This window comes from Charadrius vociferus, unplaced genomic scaffold, assembly GCF_000708025.1.
Source record: "Charadrius vociferus isolate BGI_N301 unplaced genomic scaffold, ASM70802v2 scaffold178, whole genome shotgun sequence".
Taxonomy (NCBI): Eukaryota; Metazoa; Chordata; class Aves; order Charadriiformes; family Charadriidae; genus Charadrius; species Charadrius vociferus.
Genome location: NW_009649717.1, coordinates 927652 through 944246, shown reverse-complemented (window position 1 = coordinate 944246; position 16595 = coordinate 927652). Strand labels below are relative to the sequence as shown.

General features: G+C 35.8%; 1 protein-coding gene across 1 annotated transcript in view; it reads left to right on the top strand.

Annotated features, from left to right (window-relative positions):
* The window catches only part of TTC29 (tetratricopeptide repeat domain 29), an 82997-nt gene that overhangs the window by 47227 nt on the left and 19175 nt on the right, over positions 1–16595 (top strand). The window contains exons 5-6 of the mRNA XM_009890755.1: positions 2011–2223; positions 6288–6373. Of these exons, the coding sequence (XP_009889057.1) occupies positions 2011–2223; positions 6288–6373 (299 nt within the window). The remainder of the gene's footprint in view (positions 1–2010; positions 2224–6287; positions 6374–16595) is intronic.

Genomic DNA, 16595 nt, shown 5'->3' with positions numbered 1-16595 from the left:
TCGAGCTCACCAGGTGCAGGGACAAGGCGGAGTGAGACCTGGGTGCTTGACCCAAGATGGGCCAACAGGATTGTTTCATACCTTGAACACCACATTCAATATGAATTAGAAAGTTTGCTGAGAAGTTTTCTCTCTCTCTCTTGTGATGGCTGTGATCCTGAGAACTTCTTGCCTTGATGCCAGACCCCTGAGGCCTTCCCTTCCTAGCGCTTGCAGTGTCCAACATTTGCTGCCCACTGCTGGGAGTGCACAGCTTCCTACTGATAAAATTAGCTGAGTGGAACCCTTGTATATTCTGTATTGGTATCGGGATCAATATTGGTTCTTTAGTGTTATTAATGTTAATTATCTAGTCCTGTTCTAGTAAATCTGTTTACATTTCAACCCTTGGGTTTCCTTGTTTTTTCCTGATTCCCATTCCCGGGTGGGGAGGGGTCATTAGGTGATAGAATAGTTGTCTGACAATAAATTGTTGTGGGTTTTGCAAACCATAACAACTGGTCATGATAATTTCACTTTGCAGTGCTGCTTGTTCAGCCTGATGTCAAGTATGTGACATTTTGTAAAGAATGTATAGATCTTTTCCTCTCTGTTTACGGGATCTGGTAGCTACTCTGACAATAAGATTTTTTTTCCAGCATTTTGAACCATCTCTCCAACACCTATCCCTAGCTAGCGTGGAGCTGAATAAAGCTTGCTGTATTCCCTTCCGTCTGGCACTTCACTCTTCAGCACTTTTTGTTGTGTTCTCTGGGACGCTTACATGAATAAGGTTGTAGAGCCTTAAAATGCTTTGTCTATGAAACTCATTTAATTAGTTGCTGCTTTGAAAGAGAAGTTTCTTGTGCTTGTCAATTTTAGTTGAACTCATTTTAACCATCAGAGAAGCTTAATATGAAAATAAATTTAATTCTAATAAAGATAAGAGTTGTGTTTTATATTGCAAAGTCGAAAGCGTAGTTATAAAAGGATAACAATGCAAAAGACAAATCTAAATTAAGTTAATAAGAGGAATCTTATAGCTGTTCTGCCTCCAGGTTGGCTGGAGGCCTGGGGAACTAGCCTTGTTTTCTGTCGGAATGCTTAAAGAAGGTGCTTCTCCAAGCTTCTCTTTCTTTCCTACAATTGGGAAGTAACTTTTCTCCTTCCTGGTTCTTTTTGTAATTTGAATGCAGTACAGTAAAAGTGGTCTGCAAAGCAGTAATCATTCCTTATAAATCATGTTTCAGAAGAGGCGTAAGCTGCAAACACATCTAAACAAACTTAGTTTGAAGGTAGAGGGGAGGGAGGAACTACCTGCATGTTAAAATGAGTTGAACTTCATTTTCAAATTTTCCTTTGCTTTAAAGATGTTTGACTAATTTACCTTTGAAGACCTCAAAGTGTATTACTTCAGACTTCATTAATCTATTAGTAATTAATGCTCTTCCAGTAAATTTACTACATAAACTCCCCAGAGTTGCTCTAGTACTAATTGTTGAATAAATTACTTTGCATAATAATTCTTTGTTCATCAATTAATTTATTTGAGTAAAGGTATTTCCACATACACACACACACAGTTTTTATACCTCTGTTCTCCACATTTGAAATCTTTCAGCATAGGTTTTTATTATGGAAAAAGAAACTTGAGAAACAGTTCAAACTGTTTCTCATTTATGAATAGATGTGATTTTGAAATGTGAGATCCATAAAGGCTATATTAATGAATCTACAATAGAAGTATTTTCTGGAAAATTCTGACTTTGCATAGTTGGTATCACATCCCCAAACATTGTGAATCCACAAAGGAAAGCTAATTTAAAATGTGGCGAGTTTAAATTACAGTATTCCTGGTAACTGAGATTTGCAGTATTTTCCAGTGATCTGTAAGTTACATGTTGAAGATTCTTGAAAAACTTGTGAAATGATTGGCTGCGACTTACTTTCTAATGGTAAAATTCTTGCAGACTAATAACTTTAAAAATGTTGTTGATTATACTGACTGTAATTATGAATTTCATTTTTCAGGTCATGTCATGAAAGCTGCTGAGCATTATGAAGCATTTTATCAGCTAACAGAGGGTTCAACATGGAAGGATGAGACAGGCCACACTTACAATTCACTGGCGTGTGAGCATCTCTGGAGAATTTATACATTACGAGCAGACAAAATGCTAGAAAATGAAGAACACCAACAGGCCATCAAAACACTAATAAAAGCTTTAAAAATGGCGAAAGAAGGTAGGTGGAAAATAACACTTTTCCATTTCTTTATTTGATGTGCATGCCATGATTTTCCCAAGAGTAAAGTAGAAATTGTCAAGTGTTTGACTGGGTAATTATTTCTTATGAAATTCAAAGACAAATGCTATCAATACGCTTCCGGATCTCACTAAAACAGAAATGCCTTCTTGCTGACAACAAAGAATCTTTTAGATTCCTGAAAGCTTTTTCTCCAAAAAAGCCAACATTGCGGGAATAATAGTGTAAAACAGTGAACCCATAATCAGAAAGTGAGGTCGCCGATGGAAGCTCAGCTTGCTGAATTTGATTGGCTAGTCACTGCTGATTTGCAATTTTTGAGTGATGTTATTTGCTGGATCACTGCTTTTCACTCTTACATAGTTATTTAGTACTTGCAAAAAAGAGTTTTCTATCATAAGCAAACAAGATTTCTTCTGTATATCTCAATAAACATAAATACTTTGAAACCTAAAGTAAAAAATTAGAGAATAGCAGAATAGCTGAGGTAGGAAGAGAGACCTCTAGGGTCAGCTAGAGCAGGCTGCCCAGGAGTACACCCAGTCAGGTTTTTAGTATCTGTACCATTGGAGACTCCATAACCATTCTGGAAAACGTTTTCCACTGTTCAAACACCCTCACAATAAAGAAATACTTTGAGTTCAGTTTTGTTTTGTTCAGTTCACTTTGCGCCCATTGCCTCTGGTCCCGTCACTGAACACCACTGAGAGAGAGCCTGGCTCCCGCTTCTTTACACCCTTCCATCACAAATTAGAAACCCTAAGCCTTCTCTTTTGTGGTCTGAACAGCCCCAGCTCCCTCAGCCTCTCCTCCAAGGACAGATGCTCCCACTCCCTTTGTCATCTTTGCAGCCCTTCACTGGACTCACTACACTATGTCCCTCTCTCTCTTGTACTGGCGAGCCCAGGATGCGACTCATGGGGTGACTTCACCAGTGATGAGCAGAGGCAAAGGATCACCTCCCTCGACCTGCTCCCAATGCTCTGCCTAATGCAGCCCAGGATCCTGTCGGTCGCCTTTGCCATGAGTGTGCATCGCTGTCTCACGGGCAACTTGGTGTCCACCAGGAAACCCAGGGCCTTCTCTGCCAAGCTCCTTTCCATCCAGTCAGCGTGCAGCCTGGGCTGGTGCCTGGGGTTATCTGCCCCCAGGTGCAGGACTTTGCGTTTCCCTTTCTTACAAGCTGACTTTATGAAAATACACAGATTTTTTCAGAAATCTTAATAATGCTTGTTTCTCAAAAGATGCTGTTAAATGTCCAATTCTACAGACTTACTTTCCTAGATGATTATCTTAGATGACTATTGGTGTGCATTTCAGAAGTAGGATAGAAGGTCTCAAATAATCATCTTTTAACATGTACAGCAATTCAAGAGTCTTTCATGGTATTCCTTAAGGGACATATTTTGCATATGAATTACACATATAATTAATATGTAATATTAATTCAATATTTATCACCAGATACATTAGGTTTTTAGATTTAATAATGCATGCCCAATATTAACCTATTAGCCAATCTTTGAGTAGTAGTTGGGATCAATAGAATTAAACTATCAAAAATGGAAAACAAAGAATATATTTTCCTAATTTTAAAACAAGTTTTGCCACAGATATATGACTATACACATAGATAGTATAATACAGCAATCTATAGAAAAGTATAAAACGTATTCAATGAAGCAAAGTCAAGTTCCTAAAAAGAAATATCTTTATTGGATCAGCAGATACTTTTGGAAAAAATTTAACAAGCTTTCAGGCATCTAATCCCATGTGAACTTTGCCATTTATTATTTTTAAAAGTACCAGTGAATTATTTCTATTTCAGTTTTTTTACTATATTGCCTTTGACTGTATTAATTCTAAGAACCAAAATTTCTTAATTTGCCTTATGTTATGAAGAACAACTTAAAACACCATTTGAAATCTTTGAAGAATCCCAGAATCTAAATGCTTTTATGTAGTAACTTTTGGGGAATAAACCAAACAGCACCTTGGGGGCAAGTATTCAATTCTTTCTATTCCAAATGTTTTGAATGTTTTGCTATATGATTGTATTTGGCTAATTTTTTCTTTTAATTAAACAACTAAATAACCTGTTTGGGTTTTATCTGCAATTTAGATTAGTAGATCTGTTTTGTGAGTTGCCTGTTTAGATTTTTCTCTCTTGGGAGTATGTACCCAAATACTGAGAATACCAATACAATTAATCAGCTAAAGAAGGACACGTTTACCCAAAAGCTTCTCCATCTTTTCCAGTTGCTTTTCCAGTTTCTAGATCTGTAGATCAAATACAAGCTTTTAGCTTTTTCTGGAGCTGTTGTCTATAATATACACAGCTTAAGTCACAGCTACAGTAAAACTGCTGCTACTAGTGTTTACTGTAGTAACTAGAAGGACTGCTGATGAAGTTTCTCATCAACTTCTTCCTATTGCTAGTGAAAACTGCTGGGAATGAAGAGATTGTCAAAATGGTTCTGATGCCTTTCCAAAACTTAATTTGGCCAGGCAGATGTTCCAGTGCCCTTACTTCAAATCAATGACTTTCTATAGCTTCCTGAGACACGTAGTAAATATCACTATGCACAGTATACTTGCCATTATTCTCTTAAATTTAAAGCTTTAGAAGTTCCTTTCCAACGAGTTCTCCAGTCCCCATTCCAGAACCATAGCCTCTGTATATGAAGCCCATACTTAATAGTTTACTTAAACCCATGGACCATCATCTGTATTTGTTTTTTATGAATTAGGATTAGATGTTACCCACTTCAAACTCTCAGACTGTTCTTAAGTGAGGAAGTTTTTCTTTATATCCCTAGCAACTTTTCACTTATTCTTCTGTGAAACTGTATGTCTGTATCCTTTTCCCTTATGAAGCCTTTTAAGGGATATTAGACAAGACCAGCAGGTTTTTGAGTTACAAGCTTTTCATAATTTTATATAACGTATCAAGTGCTACAGATAGACCATTGCTATAGCCTTAGCAATGGTCTAACATTCAGAGAGTTCCAGAACTAGATTTAGGCTTCTGTGTGTTTGGACATAAAGAATTTATTAGCCTAACAATTGTAAGTAGATAATCTCCCTTTTCATTGCAACTATATTTATTTATGCATTTTACAAAATATCTTGATATGCAGTTATGGTTCAAGTTAATTTTCTACTCTTTATTGTGTTTGAGCAGATGGATGTTGAGCAACAGAAAGAATGGATTTGGGGCCATTTTTAATATCATTTAATATGCAAAATTTTTTAATGGATACTCATGTTCTGGAGGGAATTTTTTGAATATAGCGTGATGCAGTAAGCACTTATATAATTAATTGATCTAAATATCAGTATCGAACAGATGATTTTCTGTTGAGGGAGCAATATAAAAAGACCAGCAAGCAGTGTTTGTTAGATTAGTTTTAGTAAAATAAAACCTGGCATGGAAAAGTGTTAGCAACTGCCTGTGAAGAATTTTCTGTGACTACTGCTTGCAAGTCTAAGTTACCCCATTTTTTAGCTATTCTTGTCTACAGTAGCTTGCAAAATAGCCATGAGAATAAGAAATATGAACCTGATCTACTAATAGTTCTCTCTTGGTGTTTCACTAAGATTCACATTAGCGAAGTGTATGGGTCAACATATTTTGCATTTAGGGTGTATTATATATTTGTAGCTACTTTTATTTTATATATGAATATATAGAGAAAGACTACAATGATTTTCTGATGTGAGGACGCTGTGAGTATTATTAAACAATTCATGACAGAGAACATTACAGCATGTTAAATTAGTTGTGCTGCATTACTTACTGGAAGGTATTTTCTCTGACTTTGTTGAACTTTCATGTTGAACTTTGTTTTAATCCATAGCCTCTATTTCTAATTACCACTATGTATTTTTGGAAAGAGATAAATGCTAAGGGTAAGGAGAAGGAAAAACTTACTACAGTATTTAAACATCTATATGTTATTTAAGAACCTGCAAGGACTGTCCGTACTAATGTAATTTCGCTCAGATTACGCTGGTAATTGTAACTTCAATCCTTTCTTCAGGAGGGGATATGAAGATGGAAGGAGAAGCTGCGTATTGTTTAAGTTTAGCATATCATTTTGCTGGAGAACAACAGACAGCATTATCAGTAAGTTTATTTTAAAGTTGCTTTATCTCTCCCAATACCTTTCTGTGCCTCCTTGGCAACTTCTTAGGCATTTTGGAGAGTGGAAAAGACTTGAAGAGACTTGGCTCATGAACCTCTTATAACTGCATCTAGTTCTGTAGACAGAGATCCATTTAAGCGATTATGGTTCCAATAAATTCCAGAACTGATGGAGTCCAGGTTTCCATACTTGGTTCTATAGAAATAATATTATATAATAATATTATTTGGGTTATATGGGACTAGCTTTTGTTTTCCTGGATTCCTACCTATATAAAACAGTTTTAATTTAGTTAGGTTTTTGTATAAAACACCAGTTTTGCAAGCTACTTTGATACAGCATATTTGTGAGCAACAATTAAAAATATATCAATTCACATGTTGAGCTTTTCAGAACATCAGGAATTTAGATGAAATATTAATTGCTTTTTGTATGAAATGCTGCAGTGCTGATGCAATCCCTTCTGTTGATACTTGAGTTCAAGCCCCTCTTCTCATGTTTCCCTTGAGCCTCCCATACATAATAATTCTAAGACAATGAGAATTCTACATGTGGAATTCTAGTGTGGAAAGGAAGGTTCCTCTAGTTCATCATAGTGTGAGAGGAAAGATAAGCATCAACTTGATTTGTCAGTGCCAGTCATCACAGAAGTCAGAGTCCCCCGTTATCCTCTTAAAATGTTGTGTGGAAAATTAATTTATTTGAATATTTTGTCCATGATTATTTCAATTAATCAGCTGGGTAATGACTATTTCCATTTCTGTTTGTTCCTTTAACTACAGAGTGTTTTTTATTAATGAACATATTTTATAGAGGTCATTCTTTGCGGATATTTGTTGTGGTGGTTTATTTTTTTCAGAAATTGACCAATAGAAGTCACAGAGTTAATTCGGCATGGGTTTCAATATCACTTGCTTGGCTTCTGCAGCGTAGGAGGGGTTCTAGATTTCTGTCTTGAAATATCTTCTTACATGCTCTTAATGATTTCTCATACGATTTTTCCAAAAGTTATTGACCATCTTTATACATAATTCCTCCATGCTGATAGGCCTATCTTCTGTGTAAATCAACTGAATGCTGGAAAGCGTGAGCCTGTTCTCACATCAGTTGCAGTCAAAGTCTGTAGCTGAAAGTGAAAATATTTCAAAATTAAAAAGCTAGAAATAATTTTATAAAATTATATCTAGTAGTTGCAAGAGCAACAAGAAGATATTTGATCTCTTCCAAAAATGCAGTATAAGAGATTAGACTATAATTTTTTGTACTGAAGTTTATCTGCATTGGTTTTTGATTGACAAATGTGCTGACATTCTTACCTGATCAACTTTTGTGTTAAGTTTCTGAGAGTCATAATAAGCTGCGTGAATGATGAAGAGCAGCAGGGTAAACAAACGTGCTAAATAAAGAAGCCTGCATGCATATTTGATCTCTCCATCACAGGAGAGATTAATTAATGAACAAGACTGCACAGTCTCCATGATATACAAAGGATCAAACTACCCTTGAAAGCATCAAAAATATTAGATGTCCTGCCATTGTTTCCTCAAGATCTGTTTTGCCTATGTTTTATAGGTACTTCTTTCCTTCTGTTGCTTCCCCATGTCTCCTGCCAAAAAGTTACAGCAATCATTTGGAAGTTACATTTTTTTGTCACGTGCAGAATTATTATTTTTTTAAGGAAGATTCTAAAACCTTGAATTTTGTAATGTACTACTATTAATTTAATATATATATATAATAGATTGTGCCTTTTTTTAAGTCTTATGAGAACACCTGACAGGTAAAGAAAGCAATGTGCATTTTTGTTAAAATGGAAAGAAAGTCTCTGTTGTGCAAAACATAAATGATACACTATGTTAAGAGTACAAAATGTTATTTTAACAGCAATGAAAGCACCAATGGTTAACTGTGTAAATAATATATTATTGTATTATAATATAGTGGCATTTCCTAATATAATGGCGCTTCCAATAATATCACACAAGAAACCTATGAAGTACTTTCAGTCGGACAATGTTATGTATGGGACTGAGAAAAAGGGATAAAATTTTAGTTCCTTTTGTCCTTACCAGTGATCAATATAGACAGCAGTAAAAATATCAGTCGTTGACAGTACTGTTGAGCAGAAGTTGTCTTCACTCTCCAATTAGAAATCATTGCCTAAAATTTACCCTTCTGTTCTCAGTTTAATGGTCTCTGTATCCAGGGGGAGCTCAGATGCTTACGGAGATGAAATCATTGCATCCTGTTCCCAGAGGACTACTGGTTATCATTACACATAACACGCAGACAATACTGCTAGGAGCCAGTTTGCCTCATGGTAATATGTAGTTCATCACCAGCTTCTGTAGCATGCTAAAGAGGTCTTGCCACACAGCTTGGGACTATTCGGGTTTAGACTCAGGGGTCTCAGCAGTTATTTTCCTGCTTTGCATCAGTTTTCATCTTCTTTATCCTTTTGTGCTGTGGTCCACCTCAGGCAGTCTCCTTCTAGGGGAATCTGAAAGGAGCAGCTGTTACAGATACCATTTCCTCCAATTGTTGCCACTCGGTTCCTTTTGCTGTTCAGCGTGCTACTCCCTCCCCCAACATGCACACACAGTAGCATGCATATAAACTTGTTTCTCTTTCATTCATGTCTTCTAGCAGAGTGGTGAAGCATATGCTCAAAATATTCATTATCTGATGCGGTAATTAAAGGCTGAAATGATTAAGCTGCAGCCTATTATATCAAAAATATACAGTCACTTTGTATGAAATAGGCTAGTTTTGTTGGAGAAGGCTTTTTATTTGCTAGGCACTTGGTGTATAATCTAACATAATTTGATTTGGTGTATAATCTGTATAAATTGATTTGATTTTATTTGATATATATGATTGATTTCAGTGGACTTACTCAGATGAGAAAACATAAGTGTGTGCAAGTTTAAAAGCCTGAGAACTAATTACATTCAATAGCAGTGTGGTATGTTCATAATATTTTTCATATCATCTGGTTTATAATCAAGCCTAATGGCTTTTCCACAAAATATGACACAAAATATTAATAGTTCACGTTATATAGATTTTATCTTAAACATTATAGATTTTGTCAGGGAGAGTTATCCATCTAGGCTAATTTTAAAGTAAAAGTTACTGTTGACTTGTTTTTCTTCAGACCTGTATAACAAGCTAAGTGTTAAGTGGAACACTTCTGTGTCATTAGAAATCTTGCATAAGGTATTGTAATATAATGCGTGATGTGGGAATATTATCTAAACTGGGCTTTCAAGAATGCTTCAAAGTGTCGGGCATCAAGGGTTTGTTTTCTCTTTCATTTAGACTTGCATCCCAAATCATCAGGAAAATTCCAGTCCTCATTCCTTGTCTAAGCATTAGCTTTTTTCTAAGCGTTCCTTTATTTTGGACACGGAAACCTGTATTTCCGATATGTTACATATTTAAATAATAGAGACAGTGTTCATGGGTACTGACGCTGTGCCAAAAAAAATGTGGTAACTTTTGACATAATGCGATGTGCACGAATTGCCAGAATTATGATATACAAGCCACAGGCATAAAATTATCAAGAAAATTTATGATCTTACAAAGACATCTTCACATTCAAAATGACCCTATTAAAGTAATCAGAGGTGATTTATGACCATAAAGTTAATTTCTGAAAAATTCTCTGCCAAAACAACTGAAAATTTTGTCTCAACTCGTACACCTAGAGAGAATATAAGTAAATGTATCTGGGATGCAGATATTCTGAAGTTAGTATGCACAGTATATTTTATCTAATTGTATCTGTTATATCTAATTATATAGATTACGCCCGTATGTATGTCTGAGTTTGGTGAATCAAGGAGGCTCTTGGCAAGTAAAAGAACTCCAAAAGGTAGACTGAACATTATCCTCTTTTCTCCCAAACACTGTGAAAGGTAGTTGAGAAGAATGAGCATCATTCCTTTGAGATTTGCTTACGATTCTAGTGCTTTGCTAGAAAGCTGAACTTCAAGGTACTCTTCTGTCAATGGTGTCTGGGTAGACCACTGAGTTTAGGTTTAAAATTTCACTACTGTTACTACAACAAGAAAATGGAGACTCACAAAACACATCAAAAGACACTAATCAATGGAAATTATTTCAAACTTCCTTCTTTTAAATCACCTGGATTGTCCATTATTCATCTGTAAGTGCTATTTAGCCATCAGTAATGAAGCGTAACGTTTTCAGCTCAGCAAATGGCATCACGTGCTTGAAAAAACATTTCAACATACCAGTTTAAGAAAAGGTCTCATCATTCCTAGAGGCTTCACTTTCATTGAAGCGATTTTTAAATTGTTCTTCAAACTGTACTCATATAGAATTTTTCATATCTGAGGAATAAAAAGTCAGACAAAACTCTGAGTCAACTTTGAAGGCAGGCACTTCTGATTGATCACTGACACTGGATTGACCACTGACAATGGATTATGTACAGAGAAAGGTTTTCTTCTTGAAGGTCTAGAATTAGTGAGCCAATTCTGACACCGATTAAATTTCATGTTTCTGAAAGGTCCCACTGCAGCTAGGCATTGGTGAAGATAGTACAAACAGAACTATGGGAGAACAATTAGTACTAGTAGCAAACTTTGCCCTGACAAAATATACTGACTCAAATACTGATGGAACTAAGAAATTAGAAATTATTTGTGTTGAGAATCTTAAAGAAGACCTGAAACTTCAGGAAAGAGGTGAATTTCTGATAATTCAATTATTTTTTTGTTGTTAATTTAGGACTTAATTCTTAAAGGGAAAGAAAGACCTAACTTTTTATTTGGATATGAAAGTTATCAGTCTCTTAGTGAAGGAAGGATTTCTTCTGTTGGTTTAATTTAGATAATCGTTTTCTTGTCTTAGCCAGTTTCTTGAAAACCTGAAAAAAAAAAAAGAAAACCACAGGGGGGGGGAATGTTCTGAGTAGCCCTGAGATGTTTTCCTTCAGTACTTTTCTGTGTACCACATAGGTTTGCACTCTGGTGATATGGTGTCCACTGCAATTGCCTTGGAACATGGTATCATTTTCCTTTTGAGACTGTGGTTCAAATTGCATTTTGCTTGGTTAATGATATCAGAATAATTCCCCACAGTAAACTGGATTTTTGTCAAGAAAAATGTACCACAAGAATATCCTTTGTAAGAAAACACTTAAATGCAGTGCTGCTGTGGCATTACAGTAGTCAAGTTATACAAAAATTAGAGGATGAGAAACAAAAAAAATATTAAATGCATAAAAATTCTATTACTTGATGACAAGCAAATCAGATTATTAGATTTCCATGTTTTCCCATAGCAACAATGAAAATAAATGCACTAATAACTTGTTGATATCACCTTTACTCTTCAGGAGTCTCATATTCCATAAGACTGGCTACCAAAACACCATAAACGGGTTGACTTTCATTTCATCCATTACAAGTTTAAATTTAATCATTCATACATCCCAAAAGAGCAAGACAACCGCAGTGAGCAGCGGATTTGACTTCATGTTCTGTTAGATAAATCTGTAGCACCTTTTCAGAATTTTAGGACTATCTGACCGCTGGTGTTCTCAGGAATCTGAATATGAGTTGATGAAAGAAGTTTAAAACCCCAATTTTGGGGGCTATGAGTGGAGGACATTGATTTTTTTTTGCACATTTGTTTTTCATACTGTTTGGAAATTAAAGTTGCTGGTATTACGTATATTTATAAGGTGTGTGTAGCCTTACTTAAAATATATATATTAAACACCCTGAGTTTAGAAGTCATGTCATTTAACATATCAAAAGTGGTTTCCCAAACTTCAAACTCTATTTTTTGGTAAGATTTTTGACTCAGGATATCTATTACAAAATGACAAGTTTTATTATTGCCTTATACACACATGCACTTGCACACACGGACACACTCTCTGTATGAGTTTGCAAAAGAACTGGAGGGAGGCTGTAGTGCAACATTAATAAGAACGTTTACATGCCTCTGCATTAATAATAATAGTAACAGATATTCTAGGATCAAGAGAATTCTTTATATGACTCTGAATCATTTCTATGAAACTGTTGCTAGCTGTTATGTTTGAACTCCAAAGAAGCTAATTGTCCCTTACTGGAGGTTTGCTTAGCTCTAATATGTCGGAACATTGAGGACAAAGCCATAAAAACTTCTTAAACTGCTCTGCAAGGAAATAAAAATATCCTTGCATCTATTTTTCACCAAGGCATGGAGGGGCAGAGCAGTTGGCAATCATGGAGCCTTTGCTCTGGTCGTACCTTTTTGATATAGCTGATGGGATGGAACAATCTCTGCTGTTCTCTGCGTATTCTCCGCTAGGTATGGCCAGCGGAGATGGCTCTTCCTTATGCTTTCCCAGGCAAGGTAAGAGCCAGATTGGGACCACAGCTATACAGCGTCTGTTTCATGGCATATAAGGTTACTGTTAGTCCACTTGATGAGACTGAGGTTTCTAAAACTTTTAATAACTGTCTTCTGTCAGTTAAAAGGTGTGATTTGGGCAGATGTTTTCTACTTACCATATTGAAATTGGTTTTAGAGTAACTAATAAAATATATATTTTCTTTGGGGGAGGTGGGGTGGGTGGGTGTTGTTTGTTTGGTTTTTTGTTGTTTTGGGGGTTTTTTTTAAATAACTGCTGATATACAAGTTTCCACTCATTTCATTCCCACAGGCTAGGAACAAAAAAGACAAAGCAGTACAACTGTATGTTATTGAGGTTATTTACTTTATGGACTTTAGACTATATTGGATTTCTAGCTTAGGTGTGCTAAACCTTGGAACCTAAATGCCGTATATAATTGAGGGAAAGAGAGATAGTTACAGCATGTCTCAGCTCGTAGATTAGATTATTTGAGAAACAACAGCATGAGAGACCATAAGAAGTCAGTCGTCCATCCAATAGTGAAACTGTGTATATTGTATCCAGGGCTGTAGCAAAAGGCTGAAAAACTGTATAAGAAATTTTCTAATTCTGTTAGGTTCTTTTACGGAAGTCAGACTTCTTATGCATTTTGAGAAATGAAACATTTTTACCCGCATTATACAAACTCAGGGATTTCAGTACTTAAATGCAAATATATTCATAATCTGGGAGGTTTTGTTTTCCTTTGCATAGTTCAGTTCAAATGAACAAGCTTTAAAAAAAATTCTATAAAGTAAGTATTTTAAAATTAGATTGGTTTCTCAAATTGGTATAGTTCAAGCTACAGCAATTTACTTATTAAGGACGTGTTTAAATTTCAATTCAGTTATTCCCATTGACTTCAAGGGAACAACTCATATATTCAGGTGTAAGTAAATGCCTAATAGCTTTGCTTGATCAGAATCATCGATGGCTAGATTGGAGATTAAGAGGTCTTGATTCAGGCATCGGATCTTAAGGAATTTAAAATTTATCCTTTGGTAGATAAATAACCTGGGAAGTTAAAACACCGAAGCATGCCAGTATAAAACGTAGAGCTTGCTGCTTCATTGCTAGAAGCAATTTGTTTTGCTGTTTTGCTTTCAGCTTATGTATTATTTCAGAGCTGATCAAAAGAATTGGTAGCAAAGTGTGAAATAAATTGTACTTCTAAATAAATCGATTTAACATTCCTTGGTGCTTTAAGTGATTTTAGTAATATTAATATTTAAAATATTTCTGTCTGAAATCTTTTTATGACTACATATAGCAATAATGGCCACCATTTCATTCTGCTGTTTTTCATATTAGAATATTACACAGTAAACATTGTAAAAATACTATCTTTTAGCACTGAAATGGATGCAAAAGATTTCAAGTGTCTATTTGCATGTAAATGACTCAAGTTTTATTCACTCGATAAAAACAGTCTATTAATCCTTTTACTCTATTTCTTACAAGAGTTAAAACTTAAAGAATATGAGGTTTTCAGCTGAATGAGAACTTTTCCTTAACTTCCATATAGGGATGCAGAAAAATAATATTTTTTAACGGACCTAAATTTTTTGTGTACCTTCCTAGTTTCTCTCTGCAGTTTTTTCCATTATGTTATGCAAATTGAAGGGTTGGTTTATTTGCTTTTAGCTAGGAAAACTTTGTGTAATTAAAAATATCTGTTCATGGGTGGACTAAAGATATTAATAAGCATGAAGCAGAATATTTAAGAGGTGTTTTGTCTAAGAAGTAATGGGCATTTAAGCATGCACATGCATATAGTATTATATTAATGTCTTAGGAGGCTACAGCAATCTGACAGCCAGGTACATTCATGTAGACACAACAGCGTGATAAAAGCAGTCCAGACATCTGGATCATAGTGCTGCGATACAAAAACATTTCTGAACAATTCACATTATTGCACTTACCCAAATTTCCAGTCCTGTCCACCCCTTTCTCCTTGTTTCTTTCTCCGCCTCTGCCTTTGTCTTTTATGTACTTGCGGAATCTCATTTTTCCTTTACAAGTCACCTCCATCTGCTTATGTGTCAGAGCGGCCCTCGTGCCACACATCACATTGAGGAATTCTCAAGATGAAGGGCTGTATTCACATCACTACTTCTGTCTCAGCACTGTTTCATGCTTGTCACTGCTCAGCACTCAGCGCCACACTGCCTTGTTTTGTCAATAACCATTTATTTGTTGCTGGAATAGTAGCAACCATTACATCTGACCTCCCTGTTTCATCAATTATGGATAGATTATTGGATGTGAACATCTGCAAAAGCTTGCTGTTGAACTTACCTCCTGGCTGGGATTAGATAAAGTATTAAACTGTTGTTTATTGTCAGGCCAAAACTCTACTGGGAAGCCAGGGAATTCCAAGACTAGCAGACTCCCATCAGCAAGCACCAAAAATTGTTTAGTATTGCCACCGTTTCCCATAAGATCGTAGCCATTTATTATTTACACTTATTACCAGTTGTTATAACATACTTGATAAAAGCTCTTGGCAGGCACACTGTTTCCAGCTATTGTCACATCTGTCAGGATGGAAAGGATACGTAAACTGTTTTTTCCTCTTATATTACTGTTAAAGGGTAACAGATGAAGCTTCTTCACTCCAGACTGTTAAGCCATGCTTTATTTTGAAGAAATATGTCAACAATGGCTGGTTTGGAAAACATTACATTCCTGTACTAAATAAAGATTGCAACAACCTGTGCTAGAGTACTGTGTCTTGCGGTAAAGATTTCAAATTGTATAACAGTAACAAACTAAAATACCTGATTTTGACGTTTGCATAGGTTTTTGCTCTGAAGGACCTGGCAGATATATTTTTTTTTTAAATGTATTTATTTTAATAAAACCCTTTATGAGGTACAGTAAATAGTAAAATGATGACTGCTTTCCTACAACGTTGTAGGTGTAGAGAATCAGAATTAATATAATTGTAGTGGCACAGAAGGCCAGAATTAAGAACAGTAATACAGAAGCTAATACAGAAGAAATAAGGATGGGAACAAAAGTTAGTGTCTATTCAATCATCTGTACATTTCATCTCTTAAGTTTTACGTGCAGCAAAAGGAAGCATACATGGTGAACTCCTGACCTCGTGGAAGCCAGCAGAAGTTTGAAATTACTCTGGGGAAAGGAACTTTTTCAGTTAGTTATTTTTATTTACATATCCATTCAGAATCAAAGCAAAACGTACATACTCTGAATATTATGCAAAGCATAGTAGTAAGACTTGATTCAGGCAAAGAACCATAGGTCTTATCTTGATAGACTGACAAGGAATGAGTGAAATGTTTGTCTTCTCTAATCCTTCAAACAAATGCAGACACGAGTAACCCGAAGCATGTATTGCCCTGCAAGTTTGTAGAGCACCAAGGTAAACATTGCACTTGATAGCTGAGTATAACAGGGGAGGGGAGAGTGTGGACTGAATGTAGCAGTTACCCCTCAGGGAAAGAGTCAACCAAGCAACGCCTTAGTGGTAGCCATGTCCTAGCAAGAGCCCATGGAAGGTCTTGAACAAGGGTGCTCCACTTTGGTGTTTGACTTGGCCAGACTTCTGGGTGGATTCTGGAGGGATCCCTCTACATCCCTCTGTCTCTGATTCCCTTGCTCCAAGATGTGTGCTTGTGCTCTGCGTTAGCCGAATACCCACATTAGAGTCCCTGGAATAGCAGTTCTGGAACAGACCAGATTGGCCAATTAGGACAAATTCTTTCTGTCTCTGTAGAAATAGTGACAAAGTTTGTACATTTCTGGTTTAACTC